This window comes from Physcomitrium patens, chromosome 5, assembly GCF_059467195.1.
Source record: "Physcomitrium patens ecotype Gransden chromosome 5, ASM5946719v1, whole genome shotgun sequence".
NCBI lineage: Eukaryota > Viridiplantae > Streptophyta > Bryopsida > Funariales > Funariaceae > Physcomitrium > Physcomitrium patens.
The window spans coordinates 17,298,539-17,320,878 of NC_143414.1; the positions used below are offsets into that span (position 1 = coordinate 17,298,539).

A 22,340-nucleotide genomic window follows, 5' to 3' on the forward strand; every position below is an offset into this window, starting at 1 on the left:
CATGATTGGAATAAAATGGAATTTGTTGCATAGATGCATGAATCATGTTATTATAGACAAATTCTGCTAGAGACAAGATATTCAATTGTTGGAGGTTGATGATACATCTTAAGTATTGTTCATTAGTATTTGGTTGACTTGTTCCATTTTGCCATCAATTTGTCTGGAAGCTCGATGTTTACTCACAAAATTCAAAAAATGACTTCCGAAATTCTCCCAAGAAGATTAAAATCTGAAACAGTGAACTTTGTATCTTTATGAGCAATCGGCAACATCATTAGCTGAGGAATTCTTCCCGCCTTTGGATAAATTGAGTATAACAATGGTATATGTTGTTCTCTGACATTGAAGGGAAGATTTAAGTGACCTAGTCAAGACAAGTTTTCTATTTGTCATGACTTAAGGAAACTTTCTTTTACATGAACGTTATCCAACTAAAATGAAAATGCATTCCACAACTTGAATTCCTCACAAGAATACAAACCATTATTATTTTATCAATGATAGACTTAAAGTAGAAAACATAGAGAATTATTTCAATGAGATAACTCTATCATCCTAAGAAAAATAGGACTATTCTTTGGTATACTTTGGCCAACTCCAACTAGAAGCATGGGATTTCAAGCTCAAACGAGGTCCTTGGTTGCTCCGTACTTTATATGAGATGCAAGTTGAAGACTAGTAGTGCACACTATTGAGGTTCCTTCTTGGATAATCGACAAGATGTTAGTCAAGACACATTTGAGGCTTTTGCGGAAGATGTCCTACTTCAGATCGTGGAAGGTAATAAAACAAAAACTTTCACAAAGACTGTACGTACATCCTATTTCTAATCAGTGAATGAAGATTCATCTTATCTTCACATTTGTCATCTTCAAAAGTAAATAACTATAGTTATTTGAAACAGATTAATCAAACTAGCCGCATGAAGGTCAATTTTTATAGATCATACATGTTAAGGCATGGATAGTAAGCTTGATTAGTCAGAATTTAATGATTATAAGTTGTTACATTACCGGTTAAATACCTTCTAAGCACATAGAAATCATAGCTCCCCGAGCCACCAAATGCAGAAAGCATTGTGTCGTTTATAATGATGTGTTATATAAAAATTAAATCCTTGAAGATTGTGGGTTTCAATGCAAATAAATGATTCCTAAAACAAAGAGATCAGAAATGATTAAGTGACTCTAATTGTATCTAATGCCCAGAAACACATAAGATGCCCACTCACTGCTTAACATATATACACACACACCTATCCATCCATACATGTATGCACCCATCCATCCGTACATATATGCACCCATCCATCCGTACATATATGCACCCATCCATCCATACATGTACGCATCCATCCATCCATACATGTACGTATCCATCCATCCATACATATATGTATCCATCCATCCATACATATATGTATCCATCCATCCATACATATATGTATCCATCCATCCATACATATATGTATCCATCCATCCATACATGTACGTACCCATCCATCCATACATATATGTATCCATCCATCCATACATATATGTATCCATCCATCCATACATGTATGCACCCATCCATCCATACATGTACGCACCCATCCATCCATACATGTACGCACCCATCCATCCATAAATGTACGCATCCATCCATCCATAAATGTACACACCCATCCATCCATACATATACGTACCCATCCATCCATATATGTATGTATCCATCCATCCATATATATACACACCCATCCATCCATACATGTACACACCCATCCATCCATACATGTATGCACCCATTCATCTATACATGTATGCACTCATCCATCCATACATGTACGTATCCATCCATCCATACATATATGTACCCATCCATCCATACATGTACGTACCCATCCATCCATACATGTACGTACCCATCCATTCATATATGTACGTATCCATCCATCCATATATGTACACACCCATCCATCCATACATGTACGTACTCATCCATCCATACATGTACGTACCCATCCATCCATACATGTACGTACCCATCCATCTATACATGTACGTACCCATCCATCCATACATGTATGTACCCATCCATCCATACATATATGCACCCATCCATCCATAAATATATGCACCCATCCATCCATACATGTACACACCTATCCATCCATACATGTACACACCCATCCATCCATACATGTACGTACCCATCCATCCATACATATATGTACCCATCCATCCATACATGTACGTACCCATCCATCCATACATGTACGTACCCATCCATTCATATATGTACGTATCCATCCATCCATATATGTACACACCCATCCATCCATACATGTACGTACTCATCCATCCATACATGTACGTACCCATCCATCTATACATGTACGTACCCATCCATCCATAAATATATGCACCCATCCATCCATACATGTACACACCTATCCATCCATACATGTACACACCCATCCATCCATACATGTACGTACCCATCCATCCATAAATATACACACCCATCTATCCATACATGTACGCACCTATCCATCCATACATGTATGCACCCATCCATCCATCCATATATGCACCTATCCATCCATACATGTACGCACCCATCCATCCATACATGTACATACCCATCCATTCATACATGTATGCACCCATCCATCCATACATGTATGCATCCATCCATCCATACATATATGTACCCATCCATCCATACATGTATGCATCCATCCATCCATACATGTACGCACCCATCCATCCATACATGTATGCACCCATCTATCCATCCACCCATCCATGTACTCATCCATCCACCCATCCATGTACTCATCCATGTACTCATCCATCCACCCATCCATATACTCATCCATCCACCCATCCATGTACTCATCCATCCACCCATCCATGTACTCATCCATCTATGTACTCATCCATCCACCCATCCATGTACTCATCCATCCACCCATCCATGTACTCATCCATCCATGTACTCATCCATCCACCCATCCATGTACTCATCCATCCATCCACCCATCCATGTACTCATCCATCCATCCACCCATCCATATACTCATCCATCCACCCATCCATGTACTCATCCATCCATCCACCCATCCATGCACTCATCCATCCATCCACCCATCCATGTACTCATCCATCCATCCACCCATCCATGTACTCATCCATCCACCCATCCATGTACTCATCCATCCATTTCATTCATGCATCCAGAGACGAATAATAATTCCGGGGGGCAAGGGAGGAATCGGAGAGTGAAAGGAGCGGCAACGTGCATGGCCAAGTGGGGGCGAGCACAATTCAGGAATGAATCGAAGGTACCACGAAAACACTTACTCACTCACTCTTTTGCTCATTCGCTCTCAATTGAGCAAACAACAGCAGGGAGCTTCAACAGTAGCAACAGCAACAGCAACAGAAAGCAGCAGCAGGAGCAGTAGCTGTAGAAGAAGAAAAAGAAGAAGAAGAAGAAGAAGAAGGAAAGGCTGTGACTTTTCCATGCACTTCAAAGCGGCGCGATGCGAATCTGCAAGCGATCAGTTACCGGGCTTGCTGGGAAAACCTGCAGCAGGAGGAGCAGGAGCAGCACCCACCATTTCCTTGTTGGAGTACGTGAATGCCATGCTGGGGCCTAAGAAGAAAGGCGAAAAGGTGGTGGAGTCGCCATAATCTCCCTTCAGTAGCTCCAATACCTCCATAATCCTGCCAGCCAGGCTTTGTCCTTCCGCTTTGCCGGCGCCTTTTCTGCACAACCTCAATCACGCAGGGCTTGACTTGCGCAGTGGGTACATTTGTCGACATCGGGTGCATCTACAGTAGCCCTTTGGGAATACCACCACATGCTGCTGGCTTGATGCATGCTTGAATCATTCGTTCTCGGTTTCTAGCCTAGTGCTGTAGCTAGCTGAGGGTGGGTGGTGTTTGACTCTCCTTGTACTTAACCAAACTTTGGCCCGGCGTTGTGACATTTATTTCGGAAGTGGCGACGATTGATCTGGAGTGGAGAGAGAGTGTGGGGAGGTTGTGGCATGTCACGAAGGGAGTGGGTGGATTTTTTTCTCGCGGTTTGGGGAATTGGGTGGCTGCAATGGTGGAGTTTTGTGTCGATTTGCGGACAGGTTTGGAGCTATTCGAGTTTCTGACACCGAAATCTGATCACACTGCGTGGTGGGCTCCTTGCCGGTGCGGTGTACGTAACCTTGTCTCTTTGTTTTGTTTTGTTTTGTTTTTGTTTTTATTTTTTTTGGTACTATAGCACGCTCGGAGGTTGTTTATTCACTGCTGGAAAGAGACTTACAGTTAATCATCCCCTTGCTAGACAGCTGCCCTCCTCAACCTTCCATAATTGCGGGGCGTCCTTCATGATTTCACCGCTTCCGACGCCTAGGGTTGCAGTAGCAGCCGCCGGAGGCTTCTCGGGAGTTCGAAGGTAGAAGACTGTACGCAGATAAGCGATTAGTACAGTTGCTGTGTGCAGTAGGGATTATTGCCAGTAAAGATTGAGTGATGGATTTCGTTTCCATAGTATTATTGTAGGCGGAAGAGGGGCGGATCTTATTGCGTTCTTCCGGAACCAAAGAGCTCGTGGAGAGCTTTAAGATGTTGGTTGGCTTTTGGTCCTTATCAAGTGTCCAGCTGTTTAGTGATCCAGTTGGTTATCGTAGAAGTGGCTGGATTAGGGATTTTGTGTTGGTGAGGTGCGTCACTTCTTCATTCTTTGGAATTTCTGCACCATATTATACATTCCACCTGTTCGCGTGGTTTCGTGGGAGAATCGACATGCTAAGATAATCTGGTCGTGACCAAGTTAGTGTCTTCTCCGCCGATGAGCTACGATTCTAGGATGAGCTTCCGATTGACGATCACAGTCTGTAGAGGGCGCTTCTCTTTCAAACCACCTTCTTTCCCTCTCTGTCATTTGCTGCACACCAGTCGTTATTGAACCCCGTGTATTGGTTTCGTGACAACAGATTGAGGTGACTACATCAGCGAACATATGGGTACATAGGTGCCGAAAGAATTAGAATGTGCAAGTTTCTGCGCCGCTGAATAAGTTTGTGAATAATGTATTCCATGCATGATGATCATTACTTCCCCAGAAGTTATGGACCTCGAGATGGCCGAGGAGACGGCTTTGCACCAAGATACCCAATGCAAGACGAACAAAGGGATAGCTTCCCTCCTAAGTACACAGCTGAAGATGATCGAAGGAATAGCTACCCACCTAAGTACACAGCTAGAGAGGACCGAAGGGATAGCTACCCACCAAAGTACACAGCTGAAGATGACCGAAGGGATAGCTATCTGCCTAAGTTCGCAGCTGAAGATGATCGAAGAGGTGGCTTCGGAATTAAACAGCCAGTACCGGATGATGACAGGGACCGACTTCCGTCGCGGGAAAATGGCCGAGGGTATCATTTCTCGCAAATGGGTTTTATGCCAAATGGGAGAGGAGACGATTACCCATCAAATTATTCCATGCAAAATGAGCGAGGTGGAAGTTATGTTTCAAACTACATAACGCAACATGACCGAGGTGATGGCTTCCCACCGGGCAGTAGAGGCTTAGCCCCTCTTATGGATGAATCGCCCGGACCCACTGGCGGTTGGGGTTCTTCAATCACGTCGTATATTGGTTCATGGATGGGTCGTGAGGCAAACCCTCCCGGAGGCAAATCACGAGCGGAGAACGGCTTTTCTCCTGGGAACGTTCGTGAGTCACAGAGGATGCAAGGATCTCCGGCCTACTATAATGGACACGACTCTGAGTATTCTAGCCGGTCTTACAGTTTGCCATCTGCGACCTATGGAAGCCGAGATATCAAGGAGAAGGGTGATAATGCTCTGACACTGTATGAACCCCACCAAGTGGCGCTTTACGATCCTCAACTAACCGCTGCAAGGAAAGAGGTCAAGGAGTTGGAGGCAGCTTTGGCGGATAGAGAGGCTCGCATTCAGAGTCTCGAGAAGGGTCTCAATGGGAAGAAGAAATTCATCATCGAAATGGAGAATGACTTTAAAGAGGTTAGGAAGAGTCTGTTTGTAATGGAGGGCCGGGTTAAGGATTTGGAAGCAAACGAAGGCGCGCTCCATGTGAATATGAAAGACAAGGAGCAGGAGTTGAGAGGACTCTTCCAGCGCCTTGAGAAAATGCAAAGCGACTGTGCGGCGAAAGATGGGAAGATCAAGGAGCTTCAAAGCAGTTTACAAGACGCTAAACGTGAGAACCAGCAATTGAAGGCTTGGAGGGTAGAGCATGAGCAACAGAGGGAGGCACAGGCGGTTGCTATGGATCAGTTGAACTCCAAGGTTTTAGAATTGACGACAGCTAATGGGCAATTGGAGAGCAAGAAACAGCAGATGATGAAGCAGGTCAAGGAGCAGACACAACGGATACAAGATCTCTCACAGCAGGCCTCAAAACAAGAGCAACTAGTGGCAGCCAAAGAGCTTGAGGCGCAGGGTCTTCAGAATCAGCTGCGCGGAGAGCAGGAGAAGACTTTGAAACTAAGTGAGGAAGTAGAGGAGAAAATTAGTCAAATGGACGAGTTGATTGTGTATGTGGAGCAACTTGAGCAAGAGCTCGCAGCTCTGCAGGAGCGAGTGCGGAGCACAGAATCTGATGAACACGAACAGCTCAAACTGCATTGCTCTACTTTGGAAGAGAAAATAGAATCCCATGAAGTAGAGATGCAGAACCTAAGAGCACGGTTGCGCGAAGAGTGGGAAACTAAGTCAAAATTGAACGATAGGTTGCGACAAGCTGACATCCAACTTGAAGAGCTGAAGCAGCACATCGGAGACCCAAAGAGCAGGGACTCGGGGATGAGCGTCAGGAGCTTACCCACGGAGCACTTCGGAAGAGACTCTTCTCTTGGTACGCAAGCTACCCCTCATCTTCTCGAGAAGACTCTGCAACGCGTCCACGAGATCGCTGGAATCTTTTCAAGGCTTTTGATGAAGGCGATGGAGCAGGGGAAAATTGACGGCATGGCAGTAGCACGCAACAATTTTGTCCGCTCTGTGTCTCTTGGCAAAGCAGCTCCCCTGAAGTATGTCTTGGAGGCCATCACTTGTAAGTTATTATTCCAAGGCTTCGAGAATGAATGCTTTTATCTTGAAGAGAGCTCCTCTGCATTTATGGACCTGGAGAAGCAGAGAGCTGAAAATTACCGTCATTATCAGCAACTCAGCGTCATGGAGAACACGGAGCAGTACGTGCACTCGGGAGACACCCTCTTCACTCTTTTTTGTCGCATGAAGCTGGAAGACTTAAGTGACACCATTCCCGAAATTGCAAGTATGGTGAAGGAGATGGTCGATCACGCTTTCGAGAATTCCTTCTCCTCCGAGGACACCTCTACTGAGGTCACCACCTATCTCGCTGCCAAGCTCGGCACTACGTTCGTCCAGCTTGCGGTGTGTGTCTGGCAGGTACACAAGCTTGCCTTCTCCTTCAACCCCGTGGCTCGCATTTTTCGTGTTGCGCAATCTGAGAAGTTCGTGGAGAAGTATATGGAATCTGTCATTTTCCAGGAGTCAGAATCCGACGACGACGAGGACATGCCCAGCTCGGATATTTCACGCGTAGATTTCATGGTTGTGCCGGGCTTCCTCATCAACCAAGCCGTGGTACGTAGCAGGGTTTTTGTCGTCACAAAACCCCTCTCGACCTCAGTTCGGCTGCCGTCCCGAGCCTCATGAGCCTCACATTCTTTCGTTGTAGATATTTGCCATTTTTCGCTAAATCCACAATGCAATTCGTGGATATTCGATCTTCTATTGGTCCTAATTCCATTAACATGATCCGTCCACTGCAATTTGAGGTGGAAGACGGACACTCTTACGCGTAAGGAACTGGTCTCCTTAACTACTGTAGCTGGTACTGTACTCCACGTAAATCCTCAAAGACTAATTTGAGATTGCATTCCGGCTGAAATGTCTTGCATGTCATCAAGGCATTCCAGCTGCTGGAGCTCGAAAGCAGTTCCTTTAGCTCGAATACTGAGTCCTGTTCATGAGAAATCTCCTGATTTAACAGGACTTGTTAAAACACGCTTACTTGGTTTTTCCAGCAGCTGTGAGTGTGCTACCCTTGCACTTGCTACTATTCACAACGATGGTAGACTTGCTAACATTGAGTAGCTTGTGAACGTCTATAGAACCACGATGGCGCTCCACTCATGTGAGAATCTCTTGACTACATTATGTTTAGATAACTTCAATTCGAAGGTCATGTAGAGCCACTGAATTGTAGCATTCAATATCTTGGAGTAGATTGCCTTCTAGTATTGTTCCAGTTTGCTCAACTTTCAGAGTGAAGGTAGTTGAAAACTCTTGATTAGATACCAAGGGTTGGTTTCCCGAACCATGAGTTTCAAGCAATTGATCCTTGAATGTCATGATATATTGAGAGGGATAGAAGTGTATAATTAATAAATGTTTGTGTATTTTTACTTATGGAAGGAATATGAATGTAGGAATCTAGCTGGGTTATGACTTAAATATCCCACCCAATTGATATATGTAAGAACTTCCAGTGGACGATAAATTCTTAACTTGATAGACTGATGGAATGAAGAGTTTGAGATGAATTTTTCCATCATTGTGACGGTAGTTACGGAAGCATTGAGCAATAGTTCGCTTTTTTTCATTTAAAGTTTTTTGAAATATTGAATTGTTAGTACTGTGAGCAAGTGGTGAGGAATATGACCATTCGAGGTTGAAGAGGCGATGCTTACAAATGGAGAGTTGATTTATTCGAATCAACTATTCCATTTGAATTATACCTCTGCAAACTTCAAATGTTGAAATGCAGGTAAGGAAGTTACAAGTAGGTTGAACTGCTATGTCTTGGACGTAGTTTATAAATGAAGTCAAACTTCAGTAGTTTACTAATAGTAATAAATCAAATAAACTAATGTTCTCTCAAGTAGAAAAAATAATCATAATCTTTGATGATTCTTTTATACTAATGTATTCAACAATCAAATAAGAAGGTGGGTAAACAGATATCTAAATAGTCGAAGCTAAAGTTCCATATAGAATATTAGATAAATTCTATCTTTAATGTCTAAATAATTGAGATGTAAATTATTAACTTTTTGTTATAATATTTAGGATTTACTGAAAGTATTTTTAGTTTTGTACATTTTGTAATTTTAATTTTAATTTTAAATATCTATGGTATATTTTTATAAGTGAATTTATTCATATAAATTTAACAATTATTTATTTATTTTTCAATAAAGTTTTTACTATATATATATATCTCTATGGAGTTGTTAAAATCACATCCCAATTTTGTTAAAACCTCTTTTCCCCTTGCCATCTTATAACTCATTTTGTATTCAATCATGTTCTCAGTTCATGTCTCCTATTCTTAGCCTCTGTTTCCAACTATTGTCTCTACCCCTTGTCTCTATCTCATCTCCACCTCATCTCCACCCCTCATTTTAAGTATGAATTTCACAAATTCACTCCATTTTTAATATAATTTAAAATTTTAATTGTTGAAATTAAGCTCTTTGAATTTTTTATTTTTATTTTTATTTTTTTCCATCTAACAAGATAACATGTTGTAAGTAATCCTATTTTTTTATAATACTATTAATGATGTAATAAATATTATTAAACTATTGTATCAAAGTACCATGCTTTTAGTGGATTTTATAGACAATTAATTAAGTTTCAAAGATGATTCCCAAAATAAATTTGTTTCACATACTATATGTAAAGAAAGATATTTACTATTATATTTGATTTTATAAAGATTGAAGACTCTAGACTATCAAATATTATTCAAATAATTACATAAATTATGTGTTTTAGCTTTCTTTAGTTATTGTAGAATTATGTTTAATTATCTATGTAAAAAATACAGAAATACTTCAATTTACTTACATACATCATATATTATTGTAAAATATCATAAGTTTTTGTCATTGTAGTTGATATCTATGATTATAAATATATATAAAAAAAAAAATCTTAAATAGATTCTTTTTGAAACCATCTTCAATTTTATATAATATTCATATTAATGAAATTAAACAACCTTATTTCATTGAAATGTTATATGAAAAATTATAAAAAATTCAAATTATTTGAATTGTAAATTAAATCTTTAAGAATTAATTTTTGTATAGAAAAATAAAAATAATCTATAATTTTGTATGTTAAAAATAAAATAATTATATATGTATATATATATATATATATATATATATTAATTCTAATAATAAGAATGCAAATCTTAACAGTTTTTGAATTTACTAGCTTACTAATTTTTTATTTTTATTCTATAAATTATTTGATTCTACAAGTATAAACTATAATTGAGTTTAAAATAGTTCTTTTTGTAATTTAACTTATATATTTTCATACATATATCAAATTCATATTTTTAGTAAATATTCTAAATTGAAATATTAGTAAATTATTTTGTGGCAACATTTACATTTCCTATATGAAACTTGTTACAATTATATCAAAAGAATATATAACACAATGTAACATTGATTCTCTGAAAGAAAAAATTTAGATGAAATTAGTAAATACCACCTCATGGCTTTGTAACATATGGTTTATATGTTCTTTATGTTCTTTTCCAAGATAATAAATTATTATAAAATTTATCTTTATTCTTATGTATAAATATAAAATAACATTCTAATATATTAAAGTATTTATTTACATACATGTATGTATAATCACATTAGAAAATGTACTACAGTTTTCTCAAATTAATATTCTTCTAAAGTAATTTTTATTACATTTTTGTGCTTAGGATTTTTTCTAATCAGTTTGATTTGTATTCATATTTATTATGACAGAGGTGGAGTAGGATGGGATTGGGACAGGAGAAGGGAGGCAAGGACAATGGTTGAGAACAAGGGATGGATACAAAATGGATTATGAGGTGGCAAGAGGGGAGGTGTGGAGATAGTTGCTGGAAACAAGGAACAAAAGCTAGGAAGGGGGTCAAGGACATGTGATGGATACAAAATGAGTCATGATGTAGCAAAGGATGGTGGGAACAATGGCTAAGAACAGACGGAAGCTAAGAATAAGGTTGGGGTCAATAGATGGATACATAATGAATCATGAGGTAGTAAGGGATAGGTGTGGGATTAACAAAATTGACAAAATTGGGATGTGGCTTTAACAACTCTCTCTCTCCCTATGTATATATATATATGCACATTTGTTTCCATTATCTTATTTTCAGTACCAAAATTTGAAATTTAAATATTAAACTTAATATACTTAAATTAAAGACTATTATCATTAAATTTCTTTTAAATTTTGTGGAATTAATTAAGGTTTTTTAGTATGTATATGTAAGAAAATAAGAAAATATCTACACTATTATATCTATATTTTTTTTATCTTTATTTTATAATTAACAAGCATTTATTATTGCTATTTTTTTGTATATCAATCTACTTTATATTTTTAAAAGTTCATTGATTGAGTGTATAACCAAATTAACTATTAATTTTTAAAAGTTCAATGTATATATATATATATATATATATAGATAAATATGACACAATTTATGATTCATTTTGTTTATTTTGAATAAAATCTATAAAAACCTATCATGATTTCTAAGTTACTTTTATAATTTTACTTTTAATACAAAGCATATATACAATATTTTGAGACTTTGATTGAATCTTATTAAATTTTTTATACTTAATTTTATTTTAATTTATTTTAGTTTTTTTGAATCTATGATTTATTCATATGTAAATAATATAATATTATTTTTAAAATACCAAAAAATGATTTTAAGAAATATTTTAAGAATATATTGTAATTTTTTAATCATATTTTAAATGACACAAAATTTATATATTTTAAAATATAAATATCTTCTTATTTTTATAATCACCTAAGACAAAGTAGTCTAAGTTGAAATATCTAAAGAGATAGATTTCTATGTAAATTGAAGTTAGTTTTAAAAATAAAATTGGTGCTTTGATTGATGATATTGAATAAAATTTAATAGTTAAATTTACAATGTATAATTTTTCAATTACTTGTATGTAAGAATAAGATTAAAAAGATAATTTAATAATATTATTCTAGATTGCTATTATTTTTTTATTACAAAAATATAAATTATGTAGAATAAGAACTTAAGAATCAAGACATAGATTTTGGCATAAGACAAGTTTTTACAAATTAAAAGTAGCTTCCAAATATGTACTCATTTTTAATATTTTTAATACAAGAAAAATAATTATTTTTTAAATTTATTTTATACCAAAAAAATTAGAATAATTCTTATTTATTTTCTAATTTAAAAAATATCTTATTATAAATTTTTTTATTTTATTTAATTTTCTAAAAAAATCATGTAATATATAAAATTAAATATAAAAAAATAAAAATAGATGACCTTTTACATGGCAAGTTGTAAATTTTTTAAAAAAATTCAAATATGACTAAAAAAAAGAATAATAAGTCTTTAAGTTGTGGAAGAATTCTTCTTAAAAAGAAATTACAAATAAGATACACTTAAAATTATATTTCATCTTTAAAATAACAACTCTAAATACTAGTAAATCAATATATAAGATATAATACAAAGAATATATATATTTATTTTTATTTATGTATTTTTATGTATTTTAACATACTTAATACAATAAACATGAAATCTTATTCGATCTATGATAACACTTCAATCTTAAATTATCATCTTATCAAATTATTATAAACATACATATTTATTCCAATAATTATCTAAATAACATGAATAGATAGAAGTAGATTAAAGTAGATAAATCTAATAATATTTTATAGAATAGCTTTTTAGATGCTTCATAGATGCGGCTTTGACTTTATACATGTTTGTAATTGGTTGGTAGATTTGAAACTTGGCCTACAAGTTAGCCATATATTGTCCATGTTAGTAACTTATAATATAAATTAACTATGAACTGTTGTCATATTATAATTTTTTATAGTATATAAAAATTAATTAAAATATATGATTTATTTATAAGTATTGATGTACTTTAGAATGATTAGTAGCTTAATTTTTAAAAAATTGAAGTAAAAAAATTTAATTTGAGGTTTATCTATGTTGATTATAATGTTTAAAATATATAGGATTTAAATATTTAGCATAAAATTTAAGGAGAAGATTGGAGCTCAAAGATGAAGATTCAAACCTCTAAGAAGCTTATTTGGAGGGATAAAAGTAAGATATGGATGGATGAAGGCTAAAAATAAAGATCTTTATCTCTATTGGTCAAAGGCCACACCCAATAGGCATTCAACAGGCTATCTTCGACCATAATAAGGATTTTGGCGACTTCAAAAGAGGAATTTTGAAATCAAAAGAAATGATTATAAATTTTAGGATTTAAATTACAATTTGTGTACAAATTTTAGAAGATTTGGAGTTAAAGTGATGAAGTTATAGTCATTTGAAGTTAAGGTATCTTTTTAAGATATACTATTACTATTTTGAGAATACAAGGAGTTTTATGATAGATTTTGGAAATTGCAAGAAGCAATTGTAAGGATGATTTCAAGATCTACATCTCTTATGAAATAATTTTTACATTTGGAGTTTGTATGAAAAAGTTATAGAGTGTTGAAGATAGCATATGTAATTCAAAGGCAGTAAGTGAGTCGTTTTGTTAATAGTAATGGTTGGAATCTTATCTTGAATTTTCAGATGAATTTTTGGCTCAAAATTTCTAAAAGTATGTGTTATTAGCTTAAAAAAATGTATATCAAAATTTTATGGTATTTGAGTATTTATTTTGTGAGATATAAAGAAATTTGTACACATATATATGTAAACAAGGGTTTGAAGCTATTGTTAGGATTTTAGTAATATCTCAAGATTCATAACAAATTTTAAGTTGAAATTTGTTGTGGTAGTTGTTAAAAGTAAATCAATACTTCATGTAAAATTTGGATTTGTCTGAATAGTCCAATCGTGACACATGAGCTGTTGAAGTTTGGAAAAAATTCATCTTAAGGATATACAAGTTTTATAATATTTTATCACATTTTTGGTGATCATTGGTACTTAGGGCTTATGTATTGATGTAATTGCCTCTATAAGGACAATTTTATATATAAACTTGGTATTTTTTTTTTTTTTTTTTTGTTATCTTGAGGCTTGATTGAGTAATTAGTCATAGCCAAAAGCCCAACGCTTTCTTAAGACAAATTCTCTCTATCTTGACATTGTATATATGAAAAACTTGCTTTGCAAGTTAAGACGCATGTCTTGTGAGTTGGACACATATCAAAGATCTTATAGAATATTGCAATGTAGCTTCTAATTAGATAGTATATATAAAAGCAAAAGTGAAGCATTCTTCATTCTTGTCAATGCCTTTCTAGTCTTTAGTCTTATTCTAGACTTTCTAATCTTATTATTTTTTTGCAATAGCCACTCTACTTTCAATATTATATTAATTTTGAGTGAATATCTACTCTTTTCAAGTGACATAGAAGTATATTGATTTTTTTTTCTTTGAGGTTGATTTCCTTGATAATTTAACATAAATACTAACTTATTATTATTTTTTGTTTTAAAAATGAATGAATTATTCCACTTTTATTGTTGCATTTTGAAGGTTGTAGACCATCCATCTTTAAACTAATAGTTTAATTTTTTAATAATGATTTTTTTCTTTTAGAGAGTGGACTAACTTTTTTTGTGGAGATTTTTTTTGGTATTAAAGGTTATAGATTACTTTCTTTTAATTTGACTTATTAATTAATTTGAATTATCCATGGAAGAAAAAATTATAGATGCTACTCTTGATAGAAAAGAAAATAAATTTGTAACTATTAGAAATCTTTACGAGCTTGTTAACACTCTTAGGATCAAAATCTTACAAATTTTTAACGTAAACCATGAAGGTACTATTTCTATGCCTATAAAAGAAGTAAATGATGAAATTCAGACTCTATACTAAGAAGTTGTATAATTGAAAGAAGCAAGTAAATCTTACTACTATAAGTATGAGGGAGGCAAGAATAAGTATACTAAAGAAGTTTAATAGAACATACCTAAATATATTCTACAAAAATAAGTATGCTAGAGAAGTTTGATGGAACAAGATTAAAGTTTTGAAGATTTCTACAATAAATGAAGCTTTCAAAGATTGCATTGTTTCCAATACTTTGATAGATTTATTCAAGTTAGATTCATAGATGTACTTTTATTTAAGAGTGCTTTCTTAAAGTTTCTATCTGTGATGAAAAAAGATTCATAATTCTTTTATGATTTGAATTTATTCTTAAAAGTCTTTATAGCTATATTTAGGAAAAAATGATCAAAAAATAATAGCAAAGATCAAATTTCTATCTTTACAATAAAAATCATGTTCAACCATCATATATGTTGTAAAATTCCAAAACCTTGCTTGTAAAGTAGATTGAAATGACCAAATTTTAATCAATTAATTTTGATATGGATTAAAAAAAAATGTCAAAGATTTACTGTTGACAATATCAAAAAAAAATATTTTGGAATAATTTATTGTTCAAGTTAATACATGTAAAAATCAATTCTTTAAAAGATACTAAAAAAAAGGTTTGGTTGAAGAAATACAAGTCAAGTCATGATGACAATTTCCAAGTTTTTAGAAGTGTATTCATCAAGGTAGGAATTTATGCAAATTGATACAATATATTTGAAATTTCTTAGGGAGCAAGACAAGACTTGACGTCTTCAAGAAGAATTGTGCTTATATTGTAGAAAATATAAGCACATTACTCAATATTGTTCAAAGAAGCAATGTAATTATTGAATGAAGAACATAGTTGTCAAAAAAGATTATATGTTAAAAAATAAGTTCTTCAACTACAATAAGGACTATGTGGTTAGAATCTTACAAAAAACCTAATAAAGGTCATATTTTTTCTTCACATCTTTTACTTTATTTTATAATAGAAGTTTTTTTAGGATCAAAAAATCACAAAGACTTTACTTTGTTAGATTCAAGGACCTCAACTTGTACTATTGTAGAATAGATATTAATTCGTTTTTGAAAGATATTGATAAAATATATTAATAGTCCATATAATAGGAAATTCAGAAAGATGGATGAGTGATTTAGTTATTAAAAGCGGTTAATTACAGAATTACGGTTAGAATCTAGAGAATCAAGAAAAAATATATAGGAGTTGTAGAAGTTAATTAGGGTGCCTAACTGTGAGAGTTGTAAGCCGAGGGCCAAACTGTGATAGTCATGAGCCGAGGGCCATCGTTGTGATAGTGTAAGCCGGGGTAAGCTTGGTGCTACCTCTTTTCTTTTGTTTGTTATTTTCTTTGAATAAGAGGATTGAGAGTTTCTGAATATTGTGAAGTGAATTATGGAATGGAAATGTGATTGGTATTATTTGAGAAGAAGAAAGATTGAATGTTGAAATCTGATTGTAGTTCAGTAGAGAGAATGAGTCTATGTTTGTGTGAAACACTGTAATGTGAATGACAATTCTATGTGAAGAATTCGAGTGATTGGAACGAGGGTAATTGTGTGCTGAAAGTTGTGAGGGCACAGTATTACAATTGGAGATTATGAGGGTGAATATATTGGTAGAAATAGTAGTTGTTGGTATGACTGAATTGCTGTAATGAAGAGACCGATAAGGTGAAGGAGGAGATTATACTTTCTTTGTGTGTTCAGATATTGAAAATAGATACGATACATTGAGGAGGTAATTGATTGTGTGACCTTAACGTGAATGTTTAAGCAACTAGTCATTCCCCGTGTTCGAATCCCCCTATACAAATTTATTCTGGGAGGTTTCTTCTGAAATAAGTAAAATGAGCAATCACAACTATAGATAAAACTTTTATTAAAAAATAAGAAATATCTTTAATTAAAAAAAATAAACCTAAACATGTAGAAATTATAGATGGTTGTTTGTTATCTTTTAGAGATATTACTCATAAAATAGTTCTTTTAGATGTATCAATTAAAGATTATAATCAATTAATAATATTTAAGGTTACCAAATCTCTTTTAAATTTAATTATTTTTGAATTATTATGATTAAAAAAGTATAACCTTCAAATAGATTAAATTTCTCATAACTTCAATTTTTTCACTAATTTAGTCTAATATTTTTCTAGTTAAGTAAAAATCCATAATTCTAATATAACCAAATCTTTATTGATAGATGCAAGAACTTTCATGCATGTTATAAAAGAAAGGTCAATTTTTATTACATATGCCATACCTATTTTTGATTGAAAAAAAACTTTAAGTGGCATTTCAAATTAATATCAAGTTTAATAATATTTTTTATGAAAAAAAATACAAATATTTTTTTAGAGCATTATTTTTATGATTTTTCCATTGATTATTAAGAAAAAGCTTAATTACTATTTAGATTAATATATAGCTTATTGCAGAATCAATTGATCATACACAAAGAATACATTGATAAGAACTTAGCAAAGAAGTTCATATGCCATTTTAAATCTTGAGTAGGAGCTCTTATCTTATTTATGAAGAAAAAAGATAGATCTTTGTGGATATATGTAGACTATTAGAGATTCAACAAGATCACTATCAAAAACAGGTATCCTTTATTATTGATTTTAAGACTTTTTGATGAATTCAATTAAGTAAAGATCTATATAAAAATAGATCTATAATGAGCATATAACATGATACATATTAAAGAAAAAGATGAATAAAAATTACATTTTGAATCAAGTATGGACATTTCAAATATAATGTCATGCCTTTTGGACTCACAAATGTATCAACTACTTTTTAATATATAATGAATGATGTTTTTTGTGAGTTTCTTCATAATTTTATCATCTATTTTTAAATAATATTTTAATCTATTCAAAAAATATAAAAAAATATAAATTTTATATTTTTTTGTATATTAAAAAAATTAAGAGATATAAGATTATACACCAAGATAAAAAAGTGTATATTTTACATTATTCAAGTTGATTTTTAAAATAAATTATTTTAAATAATAGCTTTATAACTGATCCTAAGAAGGTCTAGACTATCATAGATTAAGAGATTCTAAAAAAAATCAAAGATGTGTAATATTTTTTGGAATATATCAATTATAATTAGATTTTTATTAATTTTTTTTTTAAATTATAGCTCTTTTTATACGTTTAATCTATAAAGACAAACTTGAGTAGAAAAAAAAATTGAAGCATCTTTTGAAGTCTTAAAAAGAAAATTTATTTTTGTAACAATCATATATCATGTTAACTTTTTCAAGACATTTTATATAAAAATAGATGCATCAAATTTTTCTATGGATGTAGTATTGTTACAAATGCAATCAAATGACAAATTCCACTCAGTAGCTTTTCATTCCAATGAGTTTTTAGCAAGCAAGATTAACTATAAGATTTACAAGAAAGACCTTCTTGCAATTATAGATTCATTTTAAGAATATTGTCATTATCTAGAAGGTGCTTTCAATCTACTCATTGTACATACAAATCACAAGGACCTTAAGTATTTCATGGCAGCATATATTTTGAATTATGGCCAAGTTAGTTAGAGCATGTTTTTATCTAGATTTGATTTCAAAATTACTTATGAATTCAAAAAGCAACAAGATTTATTAAATGTCTTTTTTAGATATTTTTATCTTGTATTCAAAAAAGAAAATATAATCTTTAATCAACAAAGAATAATTCTCTTAAAGGTGGAGCATTTTCTATTGAAGATCAGCAAGTACTTTCTTAATTATAACTACATAGAAATTAAGTATAATATGTTGTTAATAATCAAAATGAATCAAAGAGTTAAAAGAAGTTACTGTGGTACCACCAAGGGTTTGTAAGTAGCAGCTAGGTTAAGAAAGAATCTAGGATTTAACTAAGTGAAGTAGAAATGGATGTAATATCAAAATGATGGAAGTTGCCTCGTTGGTTAGCAAACCACCACCTATAAGTAAAGGGTGTTGGAAGTAAGAATCATCTTATTCTCTTACTTTTATTTTGTGTGCAAATCTTGCTGATATTAAGTGTTTGTAGCTTTTAGACTTCTTTTCTCGAATAGGTTGTGGGCCTACTCACATTTGCTTGAGTGATTTGAAGTTCTTTGAAGTGGTTGTTGATGTGTGGAGTAGATCAAGTTGTTGCTGATGTTAGGATTTAGAAGTACCTAACTTTTAGATTCAGATGTAAAACTAGATCTTGGTTTGCTCTAATTTGTGGTTAAAAGTATTTTGGTGTTGGTGTTTGGTTTTTCATCTTAAGGCAAAGTTATAGAACTCTTGCATTGTGCTATTACTGAAATAGATCCTTGGTGGTTTCACTTTGTAGTTTCATGTTCTAAAGATACTGATTGTGCTTAAAAAGCCTCTTATGGTGTATAGAGGTGATTTGTGAGTATAAGAATGATATTTGAATGGCAAGTCAGATTTGAGACATTAAGATAGGTCATTAGACTTGTAAAAAGCCTTAGAAGTGGAGTTGAGATTATTTTTGAGAGTAAGAACTCTAGTTTGTTTATAAAGAAGGATTTTGTGATTTTAAGGTAGTAATACTTTCTTGCTGATTTTGAGAGCATTAAGACTTCTTCTTTCAATTTTTTTTGATACATTTCTCCCTTTGACATGGCTTCAAGTGAGGGTGAAGGATTGAGAATAATTGAGAAGTTCAGAGGTAAAAATTTCTACCATTGGAAGGTAAAAATGGAGCTTTTGTTAGCGTCTTTGGATCTTTAGGATATTTTAGATAAAAGTGAAGAGGCTCCAAGCATAGATGCTGATATGAAGGAGAAGAAGGAGTTCAAACATTGAAAAAAGAAGGCTTTTGGATTGATTGTAACTAATGTGAATGAAGCCAACTTCTCTCACATTATCTCTTGTATAAGACCAATGGAAGCATCGAAGTCTCTTTACAACATCTATGAGAGTAAAAACTTATCCAACATCATTTATACAAAGAGAAAGTTCTTCACTTGGAAGATGGAAGAAGGTAAAGACCTCATGGATCATATCAATAAGGTAAAGGCTCTTGCAAACTAACTAGCAATTATTGACAAGCCTTTAGAAGAAAGTGATATTATCATGGCCTTGTTGATGAGCCTTTCTGAATCCTATAATTACTTTATTATAGCATTGGAGTCTATTAAGATAAAAGAGCTTACAATGGACTATGTGACGACAAGTCTTACCTATGAAGTAACTAAGAAGAAAGAAACAGAGTCCCAAAGTGAAGATTCAGTATTCTACTTACATCAAGGCAAAAGAAACTATTAAAATCAATGAGGAAATATCAAATCTTGCTTCATTTGTAGCAAAGTAGGTCATTTTACTCGAAATTACTACAAAGACAAAAAGATAGAGAAAGAGAATGCTAATAGTATGCAAGATGAATTTGGAGGACAAGATTATATATTTATGGCAACAAATGGAACCTCTATGGCTGCCATATTAAGATGGATTGTAGATTGAGGTTGTTCCAAGCATATGACATCTCGTAAGTGTTCATTTGACACATATGAGGCTATTCCAGTATCAAATGTGATATTGGTGGATAGTGGTACATGTGAAGCCATTGTTAGGGACATAGTCCTTAGAACCTTCTAGAGACAAGTTTCTAGAACCTTTTAGAAGCAAGTCTTTGGAACCTTCTAGAAGCTTCCTAATTGGTAGAAGTTACTTGAGAAGCTTCCTAAATAGGAGTATATATTGGAATCGAGGCTGAAGAGTTCTTTAGTCTCGACAACACATCTCTTGGAGCTCTAGCTCACCTCTCTGGTGTTGTTCTTGTATTCATCTGATTAATCTAGTTCTTGCCAGTTCTTCTTGAAATTCTTGTTAGATCTCGAGTTTGTATTTCTATGTCCGTGACAGTTTGTCGAGACTGCACTCACCTCAAATATCAGAGCTAGTTTCTTCCTCGTTAGAGTGTGGATTACCCCTCTACTTGGAAGTGTACTAGCATTTTAGAGGTTGCGGATTACCCTCCTCTAAACTGATACTTCTTTTGTTATAATATTGGAGCCTTATTCTTCTTGGAGAGAGTGGATTACCCCTTTTTCTTGAAGCTCTTAAGGCATTTTAGAAGTTGCGGAGTACCCTCCTCTAAACCAACATTATCTTCTTCTAGAGTCATTTTTGTCCTTCTCTTAGAATGGCCGAAGGCCAAGACATTAGTATGACGGAAAGTTCGGAGTCCAAGTTGGATGCTATCATGAATGCCCTCGCTACGTTATCGCAAAGAACTATAGAGATTGAAGGAGTCATGGCAAGGCTTCATAATGATGGAACATCTGGGATGGCACAATCTAGGTTGCACAAGCCTCAAACTTCTGCACTTGGAGAAGCAACTTTGCCTCAAGTTCGAGAAGCACCGTTGGTTCTACAACATAAAGAGCCCCGAATAAGCCTTCCTGACAAGTTCGATGGTACTCATTCCAAGTTTCTAGGATTCGTCAATCAAATCAGGTTGATCACAGTTTTACAGCCCGAACGCTATCCAACGGAGGAATCACGTGTTGGGCTTGTTGGAACCTTACTTACAGGACAAGCTCTATCATGGTTTGCTCCTTTGTTTGAGAAACGATCGTCCATACTAAACAACTTTGAAACCTTTTTGGAGGCGTTTGCGGAAGCATTTGGTGAACATGATAAGGTTCGATGGGCTACAACAAAGATCCAATCACTATGACAAGGGATGCGCTCTACATCAATCTATGCATTGGACTTTAGGCAACTAGCATGCGACATCAATTGGAATGAAGAAGCATTGATGAGTCAATTCTATTGGGGTTTAAGGGACAATGTGAAGGATTTGCTGTTAATTCTTTCTGATCTGTAAACGCTCAACGAAGCTATTAGCCAAGCTATGAAGTGCAATAATTGCCTATTAGCCAAGCAACGCCACCAAGACCAATGTTCAAGATAACATACGGTTTACCACGCTCCAACGATATCGATAAGCAGCATGAATTCACATTCAGAGGTAGAAGATATACAAATTGATGCAATACATGTCAAATCCATTACTCTAGAAGAAAAAAAGTGGCGTATGGAGGAAGGTCTATGCTTGTATTGTGGTGAAGAAGGCCAAAAAGTTGAAAACTGCCTCAAGAAGCAAAATCGACGTATTGTCAAGACTAGGGGCACGTTTCTTTAGGAAAACGAAGATGCCCAGCCACAATAGGAACCGTGCGACTGGACAGTGTAATATCGCAATAACAACCAAGTTTCTTTCTTTCCGCTCAACTTGCCCTTTGCTTTACAATCCCTTTGCTTATTGGCCCTCAGAAATTGAGAACCTTAGCATTATTAGATTCAGGAGCATCTGCTTATTTCTTAGACAAAGAATTT

The 22,340-nt window shown here is 33.9% G+C and overlaps 1 protein-coding gene across 7 annotated transcripts; it reads left to right on the top strand.

Moving 5' to 3' along the window:
• Positions 1-3,834: 3,834 nt before the first annotated feature.
• LOC112282543 (uncharacterized) lies at positions 3,835-8,474 on the top strand. 7 transcript variants are annotated; one of them, XM_024520241.3, is made up of 3 exons: positions 3,993-4,203; positions 4,337-4,443; positions 4,985-8,474. In XM_024520241.3, exon 3 carries the CDS (start codon positions 5,079-5,081, stop codon positions 7,716-7,718), a length of 2,640 nt encoding a protein of 879 aa, XP_024376009.1. In that variant the 5' UTR covers positions 3,993-4,203; positions 4,337-4,443; positions 4,985-5,078; the 3' UTR covers positions 7,719-8,474. The 7 variants fall into 7 exon arrangements, with proteins under 7 accessions (XP_024376007.1, XP_024376009.1, XP_024376006.1 ...); XM_024520238.3 differs by having other exon boundaries at positions 3,993-4,196; XM_024520240.3 differs by having other exon boundaries at positions 4,023-4,196; positions 4,333-4,443.
• The last annotated feature ends 13,866 nt before the right edge of the window (positions 8,475-22,340 follow it).